Genomic DNA, 17,641 nt, shown 5'->3' with positions numbered 1-17,641 from the left:
CAACCAAAAAGCCTTAATGTTCATAACAAAGTGGCTGTTCTATCCTGAAACCATAAAGTTGGAAATGTTTAATGTAGTATGCATTTAATAAAAAATTAAATAGAAGTAGTTTATTGGTGATTTCATGTTGGTCGAAGTTTCTGCTTTTTAACAACTGTAGGCCTATATGGTTATTTTATATACAAATCAGTTCAGGTGAAACAAAAAAATTAGCTGCATCAAAAACGTTAGACCAGTTTGCAAAACCTACAGACTATTTACTAGGTAATAAAACTTTTACATACCTGTAAATGTGTGTACAGAACAGAGAATAGATAATCTCAACTCCATGCAGCTGACCAAAGATGGCAATCCTGCATTTTATTTGAAATGAGAAGTAAAATGCAGTTTTCGACTGAAGCGGCTTGTCATTCCCTTGCCTTGTTACTCGGACAAATACAAAACTAATGAATAACCATTATATGGATCTCTTTTTGTATCTTTTCTAAATAAGACCGCTTGCCCATACCCAACTGTAATAGCGATTTAAGCGATCTATTGTTTTAGTATTAATGTTAAAGCGATGTTTTTATTTTATTACTGTTGTGGGATTTAGATTTATTTCACAAGATTAATCTTTGGAAATACTTAAATTAATAAGCACAAAAAGATATGACATAAACACGATTGTATTATGGATTTTACGGCTTTTTGGGGGGTCACCGACACCACTGCTGTGAGGATTACTGACTGTCGTTGTTTTGATGGATTAGCGATATTGCCAATGCTATTGCCCATTAACAAAAACAAAAGGTATGATACGCTGAAGTATGTCACTGCTGGTGGTTAACCCTCTGGGGTCGGCAGCATCGTCGGCAATGCCGTGTATCTTTCTCTTGTATTTCAGTTCATAATTCGCTGAAATCTTGTTGTAGAAAAATAACAAAAACGCTAACTAAATCCGTAGTCTGTCGTCTTTTCAAAGCGTCAATTGTTGGAAGTATTAAAGTTTTTAAAATTAGGTTAAACCATGTCACCTTTCTTTGTTTTACCTGCATTGGGGGCGTGTAGTACTGCTTTCACCCGAAGATCGCTATTCACATTCTAAATAGCCGCATTACCGCGTATACAAATCACATTCTCATGGTAATTTGATGAACAACGCAACGGTGAAACGCGATCCAGATACATCCCCATCAGCGCCATAAAAGGTGTGAATGGCTCATGGATACCTCCAGTGCATGATTGTAATTTGTTGGTACAATGAAAGGTTACAGTTTAGAAAGCAAAGGTGATGAGATCTGATAGGTGGCACTAGTTCAATTCAATTCAATTTAATTTATATAAGCGCATTATCACAACATTACATTGTCTCAATGTGCTTTACATTTCTGCCTCGTAAGGACCCCCCATTGAGTAAGCCAAAGGCAACGGTGGCAAGGAAAAACTCCCTAAGAGGAAGAAACCTTGGGAGGAACCAGACCCAAAGGGGGAGCCCATCCTCCAGGGGCCAGCAGATGAGTCAAACAAACAAGATGAAATGACTAAGCTAATACAGGGGTTGAAATATATGTCTCAATGCAGCGGCCGACCGGTGCAGGCACGTGGTGCTTGATGCACGATGGCAGGATTAATAGAGGCACAGCCGCACTAGCCGCAACTAGTGTTGTAGTACTCAAGTCTGGTCTCGAGACCACATTTTCACTTATTTGGTCTTGTCTTAGAATTGAAAGCATTTCTACTTGAATCCATCTCAAACTAGTACGACAGCGTTTTAGTGCCACCTTAAAAAAAAAATCTAAGATTACGAGAATAAAGTCGAAATATTACGAGAAAAATCACAGAATTGCGAGAAACTATGGATGTGGAGGATCTGGTTAAGTCCTACTTTAGGTTAGGATTTAGCAATGAGGCAATTCTTTGTCTTTTGGCCCATCAGCACGGACTTATAATTAGTAAAAGGACACTGCAGCGGTTATGTAGGAAACTTAATTTATTCAGAAGAAAAAATCAGACAGACATTGAGGAAATTGCCTCTTTTGTGCAGTCTGAAATGGCGACCAGTGGTAGACTCCAGGGATATCGATGGTTACATCTGCGTGCTATTCGAAGAGGATATGTTGTTTCTCAAGAGACTATGAGGATGATGATCAAAGCAATCGACCCTGAAGGAGTTGAACACCGGCGCGCTCGACGTCTCCGATGTCGCCAGTACTTCAGCCGGGGTCCCAACGCATTGTGGCATATGGATTCATATCATAAACTCAAGCCGTACGGCATCACAATTAATGGTTGCATTGACGGCTTCAGTCAGTTTGTGTTTTGGATGGAAGCGTACAATACAAACAGTGACCCCAAAGTTATTGCCGACTACTACATTAATAAACCTGACCTTTAACGGTTGATGTTTTCAAGGTCTTCCATAGAGCTAACTCACTGGCGCAGACGACATGCTTGTACAGAACTTAACGTAAACATCCAAGTAAAAATACGACTATTTTCGTAATTTTGACTTTATTTCTCAAAATACTACGAGTTTATTCTCGTAATATTTCGACTTTTTTTCTCGTAACATTTCGACTTTATTCTCAAAATATTTCGACTTTATTCTCAAAATATTTCGACTTTATTCTCAAAATATTAGATAAGGTGGCACTAAAACGCTGTCGTAAACTAGAGCATGTATGGTTCAGACTCATAATTTTAAAGTGAGACGCAAGTCTCGCCTACCCTGACCAACAATATCACTTTAGCTTTGAAATGAAGACCGTCAAACATGTGTCACACTCGCTGAAAAAAGATGGCTAACCTGGCCTTGAAGAGACTACTCCAGTCATTTGGCAGTTTTTTGGTTTTAAGCCAAATGAGAGGCAAGCCAGCAAGTTTGGCCTAAGTTACTTAAAGACATCACAGCAGAAGATAGTGGAGCAACAAATATGTACAGTAACATTACTTGATGCTGCACAAAATGCACTTAACTGTTACTACTGAAGTACAAATGAACAAATCACGAACAAATGTAGTTGTTCCTTGAGATAAAAGATGTCACAATTCATTGAACAAACATGAGATCAGTATTTCACTTGTTATTCATTACTTGTACCTTCAGTAGTTTCTTCAGTAGTTCACAAACATATACAGAATTACCAGATATAGTAACAAATATAGTAACTGCTCGAGATAAAAGATGCATCATGACTCACTAGTGATGAACAAATATGAATAACAAGTGATAGGTACTGAATCTGAAGGTACCACACCCACAGATAACGATTTCTGGAATATTAAAGTTAAAGGTTGGCTAATAATATCCCTCATCTCTTTTAAAACTATAGGTAAGATGCCATCAGGGCCCTGCAATTTATTTATTTATTTTGAGTTTAGCTAGGCTTAATACCACATCAGCCTCAGTTATACATATATTGGTCATAGACGACGCTGTATTCATACTAATTGGTGGTAAGTTACTTGTGTTCTGTTCTCTTACTGTGAACACCCGTGAAAAATAATCATTAAACTCATTTACTATATCAATTTCATTTTCAATTATAAGGCCCTTACTATCCTGCAAATTAGTGATTTCAGCTTTTAGTGCTCTTTTGGAGTTAAAGTATTGAGAGAAACTTTTATTGCTATCCTTAGCCTCCAATGCAATTTTTCTTTCTACATCCCTCTTGGACAGTCTGTTATTTTTTTAACTCTACCTGTAGACTTACTCCTGCTTACTTTTGAAATCATTAGTTATTTTCTAATTGTGGAACAGAGCCCTTTTCCTCCTGACTTTATTCTTAATTTCCATTGTAAACCACCTTGGTTGTCGTTTCCTAGATTTAGTTTTGCTGGAAACGGGTATGAAGTCCTCTTGCACTTGCAACAATGTGCTTTTAAAAAATTCCCATGCCTCTTCAACTGTTTTGCTATTTAAATCTGTCCAGTTTACAGTTTCTAGTTTCCATCTCATACCATTAAAGTTAGCCTTCTTAACATTGTATACTTTTAGTTTTGACTTTGCTCTTCTGACACTAAAATTTACCTCAAATTTAACCATGTTATGATCACTACCGTCCAATGGTTCTAAATCCTCTAATTTTCCAATCCTATCCTGGTTATTAGAGAAAACAAGATCCAGAAGGGCTTCTCCCCTGGTAGGGGTATTAACTGAGTAAAAAAACAATCCTGTACTAATTCCACCATCTCAAGTTCATTTACAGAAGAGCCAGAGACTGTGTCCCACTGTATCCCAGATCAATTAAAATCATCCATAACCACCACATCATTTTTATTACTCATAATCCTGATATCATATAACATTCTGCTTTCCTCTGCAGCTATATTAGGTGCTCTATAACAAACCCCTACAATTAGGCCATTTGAGTCTTTAGCATCCAGTTTTATCCATACAGCTTCTGTACTTTTATTTTTATCATTGAGCTCCCTTGCCTGCAAGTTTTCAAGTATTATGTATACGCTTTGTCTGCCTAGCGTCACGTAATCACAACTGAGCCGATGGTGGTTCTCTCTCTCTCACTGCAGGATTGTGGGTAATCGTTTCCCATGCTCAGTCTCAGTTGGCGTGCCTCACTCATATAGTCAAAATTTAGTAGAAAAGCACCACCCGAATAAGGCCGTAGCAGTGCAAAAGATGAATCTGTTTAACGACAATGCAATCACCACATTTCCGTGAAATCGAAAAGGAGGTAAAAGCAGCTGTCACTGGATAGGTTCCTTGTTAAAGTCGCACAAAACGAAAGATTCCAGTGAGCCAACAGAGCAGTGATTCCATTAGTTATAGTGAAAGTCATCCTTCAAAATAACCCTCCTTTTCTTCTCTCTCATGTCTCCCTCACACCATCCACAATTCGTTTCAAAGGTGAAGTGCAGGTTAATTTGTTTGATGCATTTTTATGTTATATTTTGTATTAATCTGTGTTATATGAATATTTTGGGTGGTGGAACGAATCATCTGAGTTTCCATCAAATGGGAAAATTTGCTTTGATATACGAGTGCTTTGGATTACACGCATGTTTCCGGAACGAATTATGCCTGCAATCCGAGGTTTTACTGTACTTTGATTTAATTATTTTTTTTTAAATAGCAAACGTTATTTTGATGTATTTCTTTAAATCTTTCCTTAAATTTAAGGTCAGCAACTGTAATCTGTATCGGCTGGGGAAAAAGAAAGGCCTACCAAGTCGAATGGTAGTTTCCATCTTTGATCCACCTGTGAACTGGCTGCCTCCTGGGTATATAGTGAACCAAGACAAAAGCAGCACCAACAAGTGGGATTCGGATGAGGTAAGAGACTTCAGACATGAAATTGTATTTAAGCAATCCATTACACTGGTGTATGACATGAAAACAAGAGTTAAGCTTAAAAACTATGCATGTTTAGTATGTTGGGGTATAGGCGCAGATGCCCTGATTCAAATTGATTTGATTTGATTCCGATTCACAACCTAGCGATTCGATTTAATCTGATTCTGTTTGATTCCATTTCAATATCAATTTGATAGGAATGAGATATGGAAGGCTGGTATATAGTACTTCATATTTCGAGAGATGTTTAGAAAACTGTAAATGGATCACAAATTTTCAAATGCAGAGTCACCAGAAACAAATTGTGAAAACCATTAACCCTCTGGAGCCTAGGGGTAGGAAACACACTTTCACTGACTGGGGCATGATCACACATTTCTTCAAATATCATAAACTTAATTCATGGCAAATAAATTATTTCTTATATATTTGTTTTGCCATTACACTCATCTTTATTTTAATATATATTGTAAATATGTCAGATTTTTGTTAAGTTTGAAATTTGACATCAAAGTATAGACATTGCAAAATGCAGTTTGGAACACTTGCAGAAACATTATAAAAGTACATAGTAAGCAATGCTGGCAGTTTGTTTTGATCCCAGATATCTGATCACCAAAGTCTTGGCTACATGAAGATGACTAAATTCATTTGGATAAATAAATAAGAAAAACCTAACTCATGTCACTATTTCTGGCTCATTTCATTGAATATGTAGCAACTTTCATGTGTATGAATGAGCCATTGTCACCTGGCCACGTCCCCAACCCCCTTTTATGGCGCTGAAGGGGATGTATCTGGATCGCGTTTCACCGTTGCGCTGTTAATCAAATTACCATGCGAATGCGATTTGAATATGCGCTAATGCGGCTGTTTATAATGTGAATAGCGATCTTCGGGTGAGAGCGGTACTACACGCCCCCGATGCAGGTAAAACAAAGTAAGATGACATGGTTTACTTTTTTGCCGATTTATCCTAATTAAAAAAAACTTTAATACTTCCGACAATGGACGTTTTGAAAAGAAGACAGATTACGGATTTAGCCAGCGTTTTTTTCATGATTCTACATTAAGATTTCAGCGAGCTATAAACTGAAATAGACGCGAAAAGTACGCGATGTCGCCGACGACATACTCGACCCCAGAGAGTTAAAGAAAAGGATGTACAAAAATCTTATTTGAGGAATGAAGGAGTATATTTCCTTAAAAACTAAGCCAGCCTCTTTCAAAGCACAAAAAAATACTAAAAAGTATAGTAAAAAAAAAAAACTTGCATGCCATGTTTCCTAAGGACTTCCAAGAATGTATAAATGCATTATATTGCCAAATGTATTGGGACTAGAGGTCAACCGATATGGGTTTTTCAATAGCCAATGCAGATATTTAGGAGTCAGGGTCAGCCAATGGCCGATATATGCTGCCGATATTTTTTGCCCGAAAATAGGACATTTTCCCCTCTATTTGCATGATAAAATATCACACTAATAATAACAAAGGATACACAAAATTTTTCAACTTAGCATTTATTGAATACTGACTTATGTGTAAATTTAAATATAAACTTAACAAAAACACAATACAACTTGTAAACAATAAAAACAGTAGCACTAGAATATCTTTTAGTGCACAATATAGCAGCAAACTCCTTCAGCTCCCAAGCTCACCAGCCTGCTGCAGATATTGCACCTGGCTTTTCCTGGTGTTGGCTTGGTGAAATGCTGCCATACAGGATTAGATTTTTGTTCAGCCATCAGACAGCAATTACTAAAATAGAAGAAAAAATACAAGGTTAGCATGTTTATTATAGTGCCTTCATCTTCAATTCATTCTACAATTCCAGTATTCCATGCACATTAAAACAATTACACTCTAATACATTTTGGGGAAAAAAAAAACAGTGTTAACTAAGTGCATCATGGTATGATGAGTAGTGTAAAAGGCCAAAACCTTTCACTAACATGTTTATGTTGTTAGCAGACAGATAGCTTACAAGCCAAATTCACAATCAGAATCTAGCGATCGCAGAAAATAAAATAACCGTCGTATTACACAGCCTTGTATGCAAGGACAACATAATGGTGCATTCGATTATTTCTCTCCAAGTCAGAACTCGGATGAAAACGTCACGAAAAACGTGACTTCCCGTCGGAAACACGCCTCTTTTATGACGTTGAAGTCGGACAAGATTTTGTTGTCCGAGTTGCCCCTGTGACGTAATTTCAACATGGCGACTTGGTTTGTTTGTGGTTTGTTTACCGTTCGAAAAAAAGAATATCGCTATGAATGTACTAAAATATTTTATAAAGCTTTTAATGTGGTTTGACTAGTTCGTGTTTCTTGTTTATCTCTCGGAAAAAAATCCAAATCTGCTAAAATATAAAGCAACAACACACAGCAACATGGGGTGTGTCCGAAATCGCGCACTTGCGCACTTTTAGTGCGCGATTTTAGGGCGTAGTGCGTTCACACTGACAACTAAGCCAAAATTCAGTGCACTGAAAGTACCCGGATGGTGCACTGAAAACGGCCAGAAAACACAGTGCAGAATGATGGACACTACTCGCACTAAACGGACGCCATTTTGACTACGTAGCGGAAGGGGAGGGACTTTCAGCAAGTTTTTATTGTTAAATTAAGGCGGACAACAACACAGACACGTAAGCCCAAGCGGAGGCAACTGCTTCATATAAATCTAAGTAACGTTAATAAAATTATTTTACTGATGTATACTGCGGTGTGTAGCCTGTCACTCTCTGACGACAGTTATAGATAATTTGAGTTTGCGATTATATCGACTTAGAACAGTTTGCACACGTAAATGTTAGCAGTTTTTAGCCGGTTAGGCGGTCGTAGATAGGTTATATACACGCAAATAAAACCACAAGGAAATTCATTGTAAACAAAACACGGCAGATATTTCGGCGCGCTGGAGAATCGCGATCAAATGCTAGTCCGTCACTTCCGGTAAGTGCAAAACGTTAGTGTTCCATTTAGGACAGCACTTACCCATGGTAGTGTGCCCTACAGAAGGAAGTGCGCACTACATCTCAGTGCACTGACGCAAGTGCGCGATTTCGGACACACCCATGTTCATTGAGGCAGCCATGTTTGTTCCGAGATGTGGATAGCTGGAACGGGAGATTGTCGGACGTGATGTCACTCAACTCGGAATTTCTGAGTTCCGAGAGAAAAATGAACACACCATAAGCCCCAAGTGATTGTGACGTTGTCGACGTATAAGCCCGTATAACGGATAGACACGTTTAATGAGGAAACTAACTGCGCAAAGTCATGCACTTTTTATCTAGACGTCTGATAAATTGTTCGAATCTCCGCTCTGAAATGCAAACAAGTTGCACAGAAGGACCATTGTCAGCTTCAGCTCAAGTGAATGGTAACCATGCTTTCGAACAGTTTTCTTCGCCATGCATTGTTAGCAGCTCTGTGTCTCCGAGGACGGTGCTGTCTGTTGGTGTAAAATCAGGGCAGAGTAACGCAAGTCACACACGCTGCAGTGTTTGACAGAGCTGCCTGCTCCGCCCCACACACACACACAAACTCTACGACACAAGAAAAAAAAAAACACAACTGATAACATCGGGCTGATACGGTAATAATTAAAATATTAACAATTAAAATTATTTTTAACGATTAAAAAAAACGTCTGTGAGCCCACCAATAAGCGCACAAAACTAACTCTGTCACAATCAATGATCCTTAACGCTACCTGTAAGCTACAGTTGGTTGAAGGCTCATTATCATTATGCCAGTTCCCGACAGCATAATTCGCGGTCTCTTTCAAAAGCGCTCGCGTTTTCTTTTAAAGCAACATTTCATAGCAAACCAGTTATATAAAATAGGTCTTTGAAAGATCACAATTTAAGCCTTACCGTTTTCTCCCAGGACTCTTCCAAAACTTCTGGCTGGGGTCCTGCACAAGGCAGCATGGGTCACGTGTTCCACAGCAACAATAACACTGGGCAGACGTGCCTGTCTGTAAATCGGCGTAGTGCACTCGGATATCGGCCGATGCCGATACATGAAAAAATGCCAAATATCGGTCTACCTCTAATTGGGACATCCCTCAAAATCATTGAATTCAGGTATTCCTAGTCACTTCCATAGCCACAGGTGTATAAAATCAAGCACTTAGACATGCAGACTGCTTCTACAAAAATTTGCATGGGTCGCTCTCAGGAGCTCAGTGAATTCAAGCGTGCTACCATGATAGGATGTCACCTGCGCAATAAGTCCATTTGTGAAACTTCCTCAATACTAAATCACTGTACATCCATTTTAAATGATTGCATGCTTGAAATAACATACAAATAATATTGTATAATGTTTAATAATGGCTGCTTGGAATATTGAATTGGACAAATTTTTAAATGATTAGTCGAAAAAGATATTTTTGCATACCCCTATTGTTCAGAAAGTCTTGTTCTTAGATAGTGACCAGAATAAAGAATAAAAAACGATAACATTTCAAAATAAAAACAATTTGGTTTTGTTTTAGAAGGCTTGAAAAAATTTGTCAAAAAAGACGATCGGGGATGAATCATTTTTAAAAAAAAATTTCATCTACAACTTAAACTGCTTCAACTGTGAAAAAGTAGTAGTAGTAGTAATAATAATAATTGCACTGGCTCAACGGGCTAAACTTCTATGCCAGTGATTTAGAAGGTCACTGGTTCAAGCTGGGCCTTGACACATCACATCTGTGGGCCCATGAAGAAGGCCCTAACCCCCTGCTCCATGGGCACCATTGCAGGTGGCTGCCCTTCACTGCCATGCTTACTCTCAACTACATATTTGTCTGTGGGTCATGGTGAGCAAGATGGAGAAAAGAGAATTTCTCACAGAAATCAGTAAAATGTTGTTAATATTATTGATCACTAGACCCGTATTTTGAGGTGGGTGCTTTCCTATACATGTAAACAGGAAGGCTTACTATTATTATTATTAAAATAATAAATAATAATAATAATAATGTTGCATGTTTATATTCCTCTATTCTTTTTATTACTCTTTTATTCCTTTTTGTTTACATATATAGCAGTGTCTCTCAAAATTTGCTGACAGTTTCTTTCCTCAGTAAGGGTCCAGATAACCAGTCATTCTTTATCCATAAAACAAGGTACATTGCAAGAACTAACATTAGGTTAGAGTGGGGGTAATAAGGGTGAAACGGTAAGAGGACAATATGAGCAAACTTCTTATGTTTTCAGTTTTATTTCAGTGATATTCTGATTCGGGGAGATGAAATAATGGGGAGGGGGGTGTTAATCTAGCCCTGTTAACAAACACAGCACTTAAACAGCACATGTTAAAATCCCGACACTTTACCATGTTCAGGTCAAATAATCATAAATTATTTTAAGCTATTCTGTCATAAATTTGGTTGTAAATTGCTGCAGATGAAAAGTACATGGCAGCGTCCACGCTAAATCTTATAACCCAAGGACAGCTGGAACCTGACATCCAGGTTGCTAGCAACTCAACATAGATACATAAGGGTTAAATATATACAATAACTAAATTTTCATATTTAACAAATGTACTTAACATCGCAGTGCAGGGATCCTTTTGAATGAAATACAGCCACACTTCAGACCATATAGCTTTGGGGTTTTTTTTTTTTTAAATGTATTTAAGGCAGCTACTAGCTAATGCTGACATCAGAGCACGTAAGGTCGACTAGCGATGGCACGTGAGTTGCAGTGATGCTTCTGTTGCATGTGCACCCAAGGGTGAATATTTCACTCGACAGCTCTGGCATTTAAGCGACATTTAAATAAGATGCCTAAATCTGCATTTCAATACAGTCCGGTACAACTATGCTTAATCACTGCAGAAATTAACCTAGAAAACTGGAAAAAATGCAGATTAGCCTAAAAGGTTTTTATAGCTTGATATCGAATTAGAGGAATATTTAAAAACGATTTATCAAAGAAATTTTTGCACACCCCTATTTAGTAAAGGAATGCTAATAAAGAATGAAATACTGATAAATAGCAGTGTACTGCTTTCACGCCAGAGAGATTTAATCTCTCCACTTCTTTTTTAGAAGTGAAACGATTATTTTTAAGCAAATTTTCACTTCTCTGGAATGGTCTTCATTTTTTGGTGAATTCTTTTTCAAATTACAATCTTATTGCTTTTAGGGTTATTCCTTACTTGTGTAGTAATATAGACTATAATATACAATATATTCCCCCTCTTTTCTACAGATAAAAGAGGATCTATTAGCCAATGGAAAAGAAGATTATTATGATGAGTATGAAGAGGTTGGTGATGTTGAAAAAAATGAAGATCTAATATGGAAAGAGGCAAAGGATGAGGTTCACATGGAAGATGATCTAGAGTACTATCAGGAGCACATCAAGTTTATAGACAACATGCTCATGGGCTCTGGTGCCTTTGGCAGAAAGATCTCACTGAGCGGCTCTCCCCCTGCTGAGCCCAGCTTTGAGTGGAAGGTCCCCAAAAAACCTCCTTTTCCCAGCACACACTTCTTGTCTGATGCGGATGAGTTTGACTACAGCTCCTGGGATGCCATGTGTTATCTCGATCCCAGCAAAGTGGGTGAGGAGGATGACTTTGTGGTGGGATTTTGGAACCCTTCTGAGGAGAACTGTGGAGGAGAGACAGGCAAACAGGCAATCTCCTACGATCTGCACACCGAGCAGTGTATCGCTGATAAGAGCATTGCTGACTGTGTGGAGGCTTTGTTGGGATGCTACCTTACAAGCTGTGGGGAGAGGGCAGCCCAGATGTTCCTCTGTTCCCTTGGTCTGAAGGTCTTACCAGTGGAGAGGAGAAGTTCCAATGACCGTGCCCTTCTGGCAGCTGGGGAAGATGATTATTTAAATGACATGCAGTACGGCTGGCTCACGATACCACCTCGGTGTATGTTCGACCACCCAGATGCTGAAGACACGCTTAAACACCTTATATCTGGATTTGAGAATTTCGAGAAAAAAATCAGCTATACCTTTCAAAATAAAGCCTACCTTCTGCAGGCTTTTACTCATGCCTCATACCATTATAATACCATCACAGGTATCATTTAAATCTTATTCATTTATTGTGATATAAATGGAATTTTTTTCCCCACAGAAAATGAAATCTTTACAGTTCTTTCATGTACTTGTGCTGTCCTCTTCCCCTCCCTGGCAGATTGTTACCAGCGGTTGGAGTTTCTTGGTGATGCAATCTTAGACTACCTCATTACAAAGCACCTTTACGAAGATCCCCGGCAGCACTCCCCAGGGGTGCTGACAGACCTGCGATCTGCGCTTGTCAACAACACTATATTTGCTTCTCTTGCTGTCAAGTATGACTACCACAAATACTTCAAAGCTGTGTCACCTGAACTATTCCATGTTATTGATGATTTTGTGCAGTTTCAGCTAGAAAAGAATGAAATGCAAGGAATGGATTCTGAGGTATGTACTTTTCACCTGTTCCTGTACTCATGGTCATAAGTGAGATTTGTCATTGTTAAACCATAGGACAAATAGTCAGACTTTATCTAGCAGTGTTTTATACATTTTTTAGTAAATTAAAATTTACTTGCATTTATAGCATTTATATTTTTGGTCTGCATTTACTTGAGGTTTTAAACAACCACCATTGTTATTTATAGGAAGTGTCGACTCTTGCTGTGGAATGCATAATTTTATCCAGATTTCTTGTTCTGTTTCTCTCTCTCTCCCCCTTTCATATATGTGTGTTCTGTATATAAACTATTTTAATCAGTTGCTATATTAAAAATAATTCTACAGAGCAGCCTTAACTTAAGATCTTTTTATAAAAACAACACATCATATGAAACAAATTTTCACATTTTATTTTCTTATTTTTACAAGGATTCTGTGATTCCTTTTAACAGTAATTGCTAGTGCAATTGTGTGCCAGGCCTAGTTTTAAAACTTCTTGGTAAAATGCATATTCTACTTACAGCTCCGTAGATCGGAGGAAGATGAGGAGAAAGAAGAAGATATAGAAGTGCCCAAAGCAATGGGAGATATTTTTGAATCACTTGCTGGTGCAATATACATGGATAGTAAAATGTCATTGGAGACTGTTTGGAAAGTGTACTATCCAATGATGAGGCCTCTGATAGGTATGATATGAAAAGGGTCAAATACGCCTGGCCTAAATGTTTTTTCCCTCCTGAAAATGTTTTGTTGTATGTTTGTGTTTTAAATAGCTATAGTTCTATTTTCCTGCAGAGAAATTTTCTGCTAATGTGCCACGTTCTCCTGTTCGTGAATTGCTTGAAATGGAGCCAGAGACGGCAAAGTTCAGGTTGGTACCTTGCTCAGAATTGGGCTTTATTCTTCCATGCTGAGGTACACTTGTGACTTCTGGCATTTTGCCTAGCTTTTGTTTTTATAAGATGGTACTTCAGGTAAAGTGGATTTCAAGTCTATACCCCTTTTGTAGGGCTGTAATGGTACACATATTTATTGCATACCATTTGGTACATTATTTTTGGTTCAGTAGGCACAATGAAATGAATCAATGCATTTATTGACATGGCAAAAACTTAAATTCCAGACTAGATGTTCAAAAAGAAAAACATACTAATGCTGGCTGTGAGTTGGTTATAGCTAAGGCTTATCATAATCATAGTCATAATTGGTGGTTTGAGAACATTTTGGTTTCCCAGTAAATTACACCAAAACTGGAGAGAATCAAATGTATCCAGTGTGCTAACTCATCTAAGATCTTCATCCTAGTGTGTACAATTGGTGTAATGTAATTAGTAACTAGTTGGCTAGCTTTTCCCAGGAAATTTTTTGTTCAAAATAACAGCTACAGATATGCGACCATACTCTCGTAGTAAACAGAGGATTTAGATGAGATTTAGTTTATGATGATTATTTTTACAATGTTCAAGTAAGTGACTTAAGTTTTATTAAAGCACATCGACAGACACATTATCTTTTGGCTTACATCAGTTCCTTCTTTGTATTTACAGTTTTAATAAATAATTTCAAAACAAATTGTTTTCCCTGCTATAGCAAAATTGCACTGAACTGTGAACCCAACCCTGAGGTTTGTACCAAACCATGAATTGTGTACCATTACACCCCTATCCTTTAGTGATTAAAGCACTTATTTTTGAAATCAGACTTTAACCCTTTAGTAAATTTTTATGATGAAAAGTGCATGTAAAAAAATAGGGACCACGGGAAATAAACTTTTAGGAAAAGTAATTAAAAGATGTTGGCTGTATACTTTTATAATGGGGGCTGTAACTTCAACAAGTCACATTTCTGGATTATGTACAAAGGTAACTTGCTTATCTGAAATCAACAGGTGCATCTGATTGATAATAGCTGAAATATATAGTGAGCATATGTAGACATATTGTATGAATAAATAATTCTTAATTTTTTAACTCAGATTAATTTTTGGTATGAAAAATGTATAGCTTAAATTTTAATGGTTGCTTACTCATCAAATGAACCTTTTATTCTGTAGTGTACAGCTCGAGTCCTGTATCATCATTTGGATTATTGTGGTTATTTTAGTTTATTAATATTGCTATTACTGAATCCTTGCAGCCCAGCGGAGAGAACGTACGATGGCAAAGTGAGGGTGACTGTGGAGGTGGTGGGCAAGGGCAAATTCAAAGGCGTTGGCCGCAGCTACAGGATTGCAAAGTCAGCTGCTGCACGGAGAGCTTTGCGCAGCCTCAAAGCAAATCAACCTCAGGTTTCAAATAATTGAGCTAAATACTTTACAGTTATTTTCAAAAATAGCCTGCATCACACCAGGATGAAATGTAATATCACAGCTTTTGATCATTTGAGGAGAGGATGAGAATCGTTAGAAAGCTATGGTTTAAAAATTGTAAATAAGGGTTATTTTGATTTTAATTTTTGCGCAAACAATCTGTCCCTCCCTCATACATTCTTTAATCACGAGAGTGCTTTATAAAGAATAAAAAAATGAGGACTTTTTTTTTTTTTGTCAGTTCTAGCTGTCTTTTGCATTTAACCCTGCTTTATGTTAGTAGTTAAAGAAGCAAATGTTGATTAATAGAATAAATTCCTCAGTCTGTGCACTAGTGCCAGTTTAACAGCATTTTATAATTACTCTGGTCATGGAGCAATGGAGTGCTGTTTTTATTTGATATTTGTTGCTTGATTAATTTTATTCATTCAGTGACATTGAACATTTTCCATTGTGTTATGTATTTGTATGTAATGTGTGACATTAAAGTACAGTACTTTTTATGTGAAAGGCCCTACTTAATTTCAAACATGAAACAGATGAGAGTTCAACGTTCCCATTTAGTGTATACAAAAAACTGTAGTATTCAAGGATGCATGTTTGTTTATGTATTTTGTGACAACTGGATAAATTGTAACAATATTATAGCTCAAAGAAATTTACATCTGTTTCAGTAAATGTCTTTTGATACAGAGAATGATTGCATTTTAAGACCATTAAACTATCCATTTACTATATTTAGTTTTGATAGTACAATAATATATACATCCTCTGCTTGGGAAGTATGCTGCAAAATTTGAAGATGGAGAAGAAAAAAAATAGCATCTCTACACATTTATGATACAGAATGCTCTCTGATTTTACTCATCCTTTTTGTACCAAAGTTAGAGCTGTTGCAGTGCTACAAGGTTGCTATAGGGTTTGCATTTATGATGTTTTTTTTTTAAAATTTATTTCATATAAAATTAGCCTCAATTTTAAATTAACTTTTCAACAGCTTTTTTTTATCATAGTTCACTATGTTTTATTTATTTAAGTAGCAGTTGACTTTTTCACTTGAATACCTCATTTACCTGCATGCTTTTTTGTTTGTTTGGTGCTATTTTGTATTAAGCTTGAATTTCTCATCTTTTTTGCACTGTAACTATAATACCTCTTTTGGAGTCTATTGGATTAACTCTCCTAACAATGAGCTGTCCAGCTAAAGAATTAGATTCTTACCTTTATGATTTGTGACCTTTGACATTTGGAGGAGCTCAGAAACATTCCCTTCATATATATCTTTGAATGGAAAAGTGTGTGGAATGGAAAGGGTCGCTTAACACATATTTAAGTAAACAGATTGCACACAGGCTGATAGCTGCATGGCTATTGTTGATGAAATGATTTTAATAAAAACAAGCCCCCTACCACACTAGTTGCTTGAAATTTTAGATAATACACAACATATAACAGTCTGAAATATATTGCTTCCAGAACCGCCATCATCATTTCATGAAATAGAGACTTTTGGAAGGCTTTCATAATTTTGATTATACTTGTACTAGTTGGCTGAAAGGCTTATGTTCTTGATAGTGTAGTATAGTCAAGATGTTCTGGAGTGCTTCTACCTCAGAAGACATTGCACTCTGTTCATTGACTATTACAATGTCTTACTTAAATTGAGAAATAATGTGGATCTTTTATTATTGGACAAGACTTCAATTTGACAGATGTATAGTGGTAATACTGAATACTGTAGTCTTTTTACTGTGATGTACATATACTGGTATGCTACACTTTGCACTAAATCAACATTCCCAAGAATATAATGCATCTCTGACATTTTGAAAGTAGGAAATACAACATAAATCAGTGCCTTTGATCTTGCAGAAAATCTTACTTATCCCTCTTTATACCCTTTTCCCTCTTTTTAAAAGCGCACCTGTAATATGTAAGGAGCCAATTTTTGTGTGCATGAACTTGTGTTTTAGTCTGGGTGCCATATGTTTCAATGAATGTCATTATTGTACTTGTTGAATAAATATGATGCTAAGAATAAAATACATTTAAAGCTTGCAAAGGAAACATCATGTTCTCCTTTCCTTTTTCCTGTTGCTGGTGGGGACATATACGGAGTTAATCTATTTACAGTAACTTGTCCTTTCTTAAAATTTTGCGTTCAACAATATTCAATATCTGCAGGTATGTATTTTAAAATGGACTGTAATATGTGCAATCTGGTTACATTTCCAAAGTGAGTTGAGTGACCCTTGCTGCATCATACTATATTTGATATACTGAAAAGAAAATCAGTGCTAATGCACTGTCCCTCACAACATAAAATTGATGATGCTGATAATGTTAATGATCATGAAATACTGCTGGACAAGCAACACATGGGAAAATAATTACTTAGATCATTTAGAATGTGAAATTGATTTTTCTTTTTTTGTGCCAGAATTTTTTCCCCACAACATTAAAGTCAACTTCAATACTCTTGCAACTATCATCTAAATAAACACGATCATTTTATTATGCTGTGAACCTTGTGTTGGTGGATAATTGCTTTGTTATTTTTGCTTTCTTTATATACTGTACGTAGCACAAATAAGC

The 17,641-nt window shown here is 36.9% G+C and overlaps 2 protein-coding genes across 2 annotated transcripts in view; one reads left to right on the top strand and one right to left on the bottom strand.

The window, feature by feature from the left end:
* dicer1 (dicer 1, ribonuclease type III) overlaps window positions 1-17,113 on the top strand; it is a 76,506-nt gene extending 59,393 nt beyond the window's left edge. Inside the window, exons 22-27 of the mRNA XM_023793867.2 lie at window positions 5,123-5,275; window positions 11,527-12,358; window positions 12,476-12,744; window positions 13,262-13,424; window positions 13,534-13,609; window positions 14,875-17,113. Coding sequence (XP_023649635.1) covers window positions 5,123-5,275; window positions 11,527-12,358; window positions 12,476-12,744; window positions 13,262-13,424; window positions 13,534-13,609; window positions 14,875-15,040 — 1,659 coding nt within the window. The 3' untranslated portion in view covers window positions 15,041-17,113. The remainder of the gene's footprint in view (window positions 1-5,122; window positions 5,276-11,526; window positions 12,359-12,475; window positions 12,745-13,261; window positions 13,425-13,533; window positions 13,610-14,874) is intronic.
* The window catches only part of traf3 (TNF receptor-associated factor 3), a 101,060-nt gene continuing 90,288 nt past the window's right edge, over window positions 6,870-17,641 (bottom strand). Inside the window, exon 13 of the transcript XR_011982475.1 lies at window positions 6,870-7,060. The gene's annotated coding sequence lies outside the window, so the exon portion shown is untranslated. The remainder of the gene's footprint in view (window positions 7,061-17,641) is intronic.

The sequence above is a fragment of the Paramormyrops kingsleyae genome, chromosome 14, assembly GCF_048594095.1.
Source record: "Paramormyrops kingsleyae isolate MSU_618 chromosome 14, PKINGS_0.4, whole genome shotgun sequence".
In the NCBI taxonomy this organism is placed as follows: domain Eukaryota; kingdom Metazoa; phylum Chordata; class Actinopteri; order Osteoglossiformes; family Mormyridae; genus Paramormyrops; species Paramormyrops kingsleyae.
This window is presented reverse-complemented; position numbering and strand designations above follow the sequence as displayed.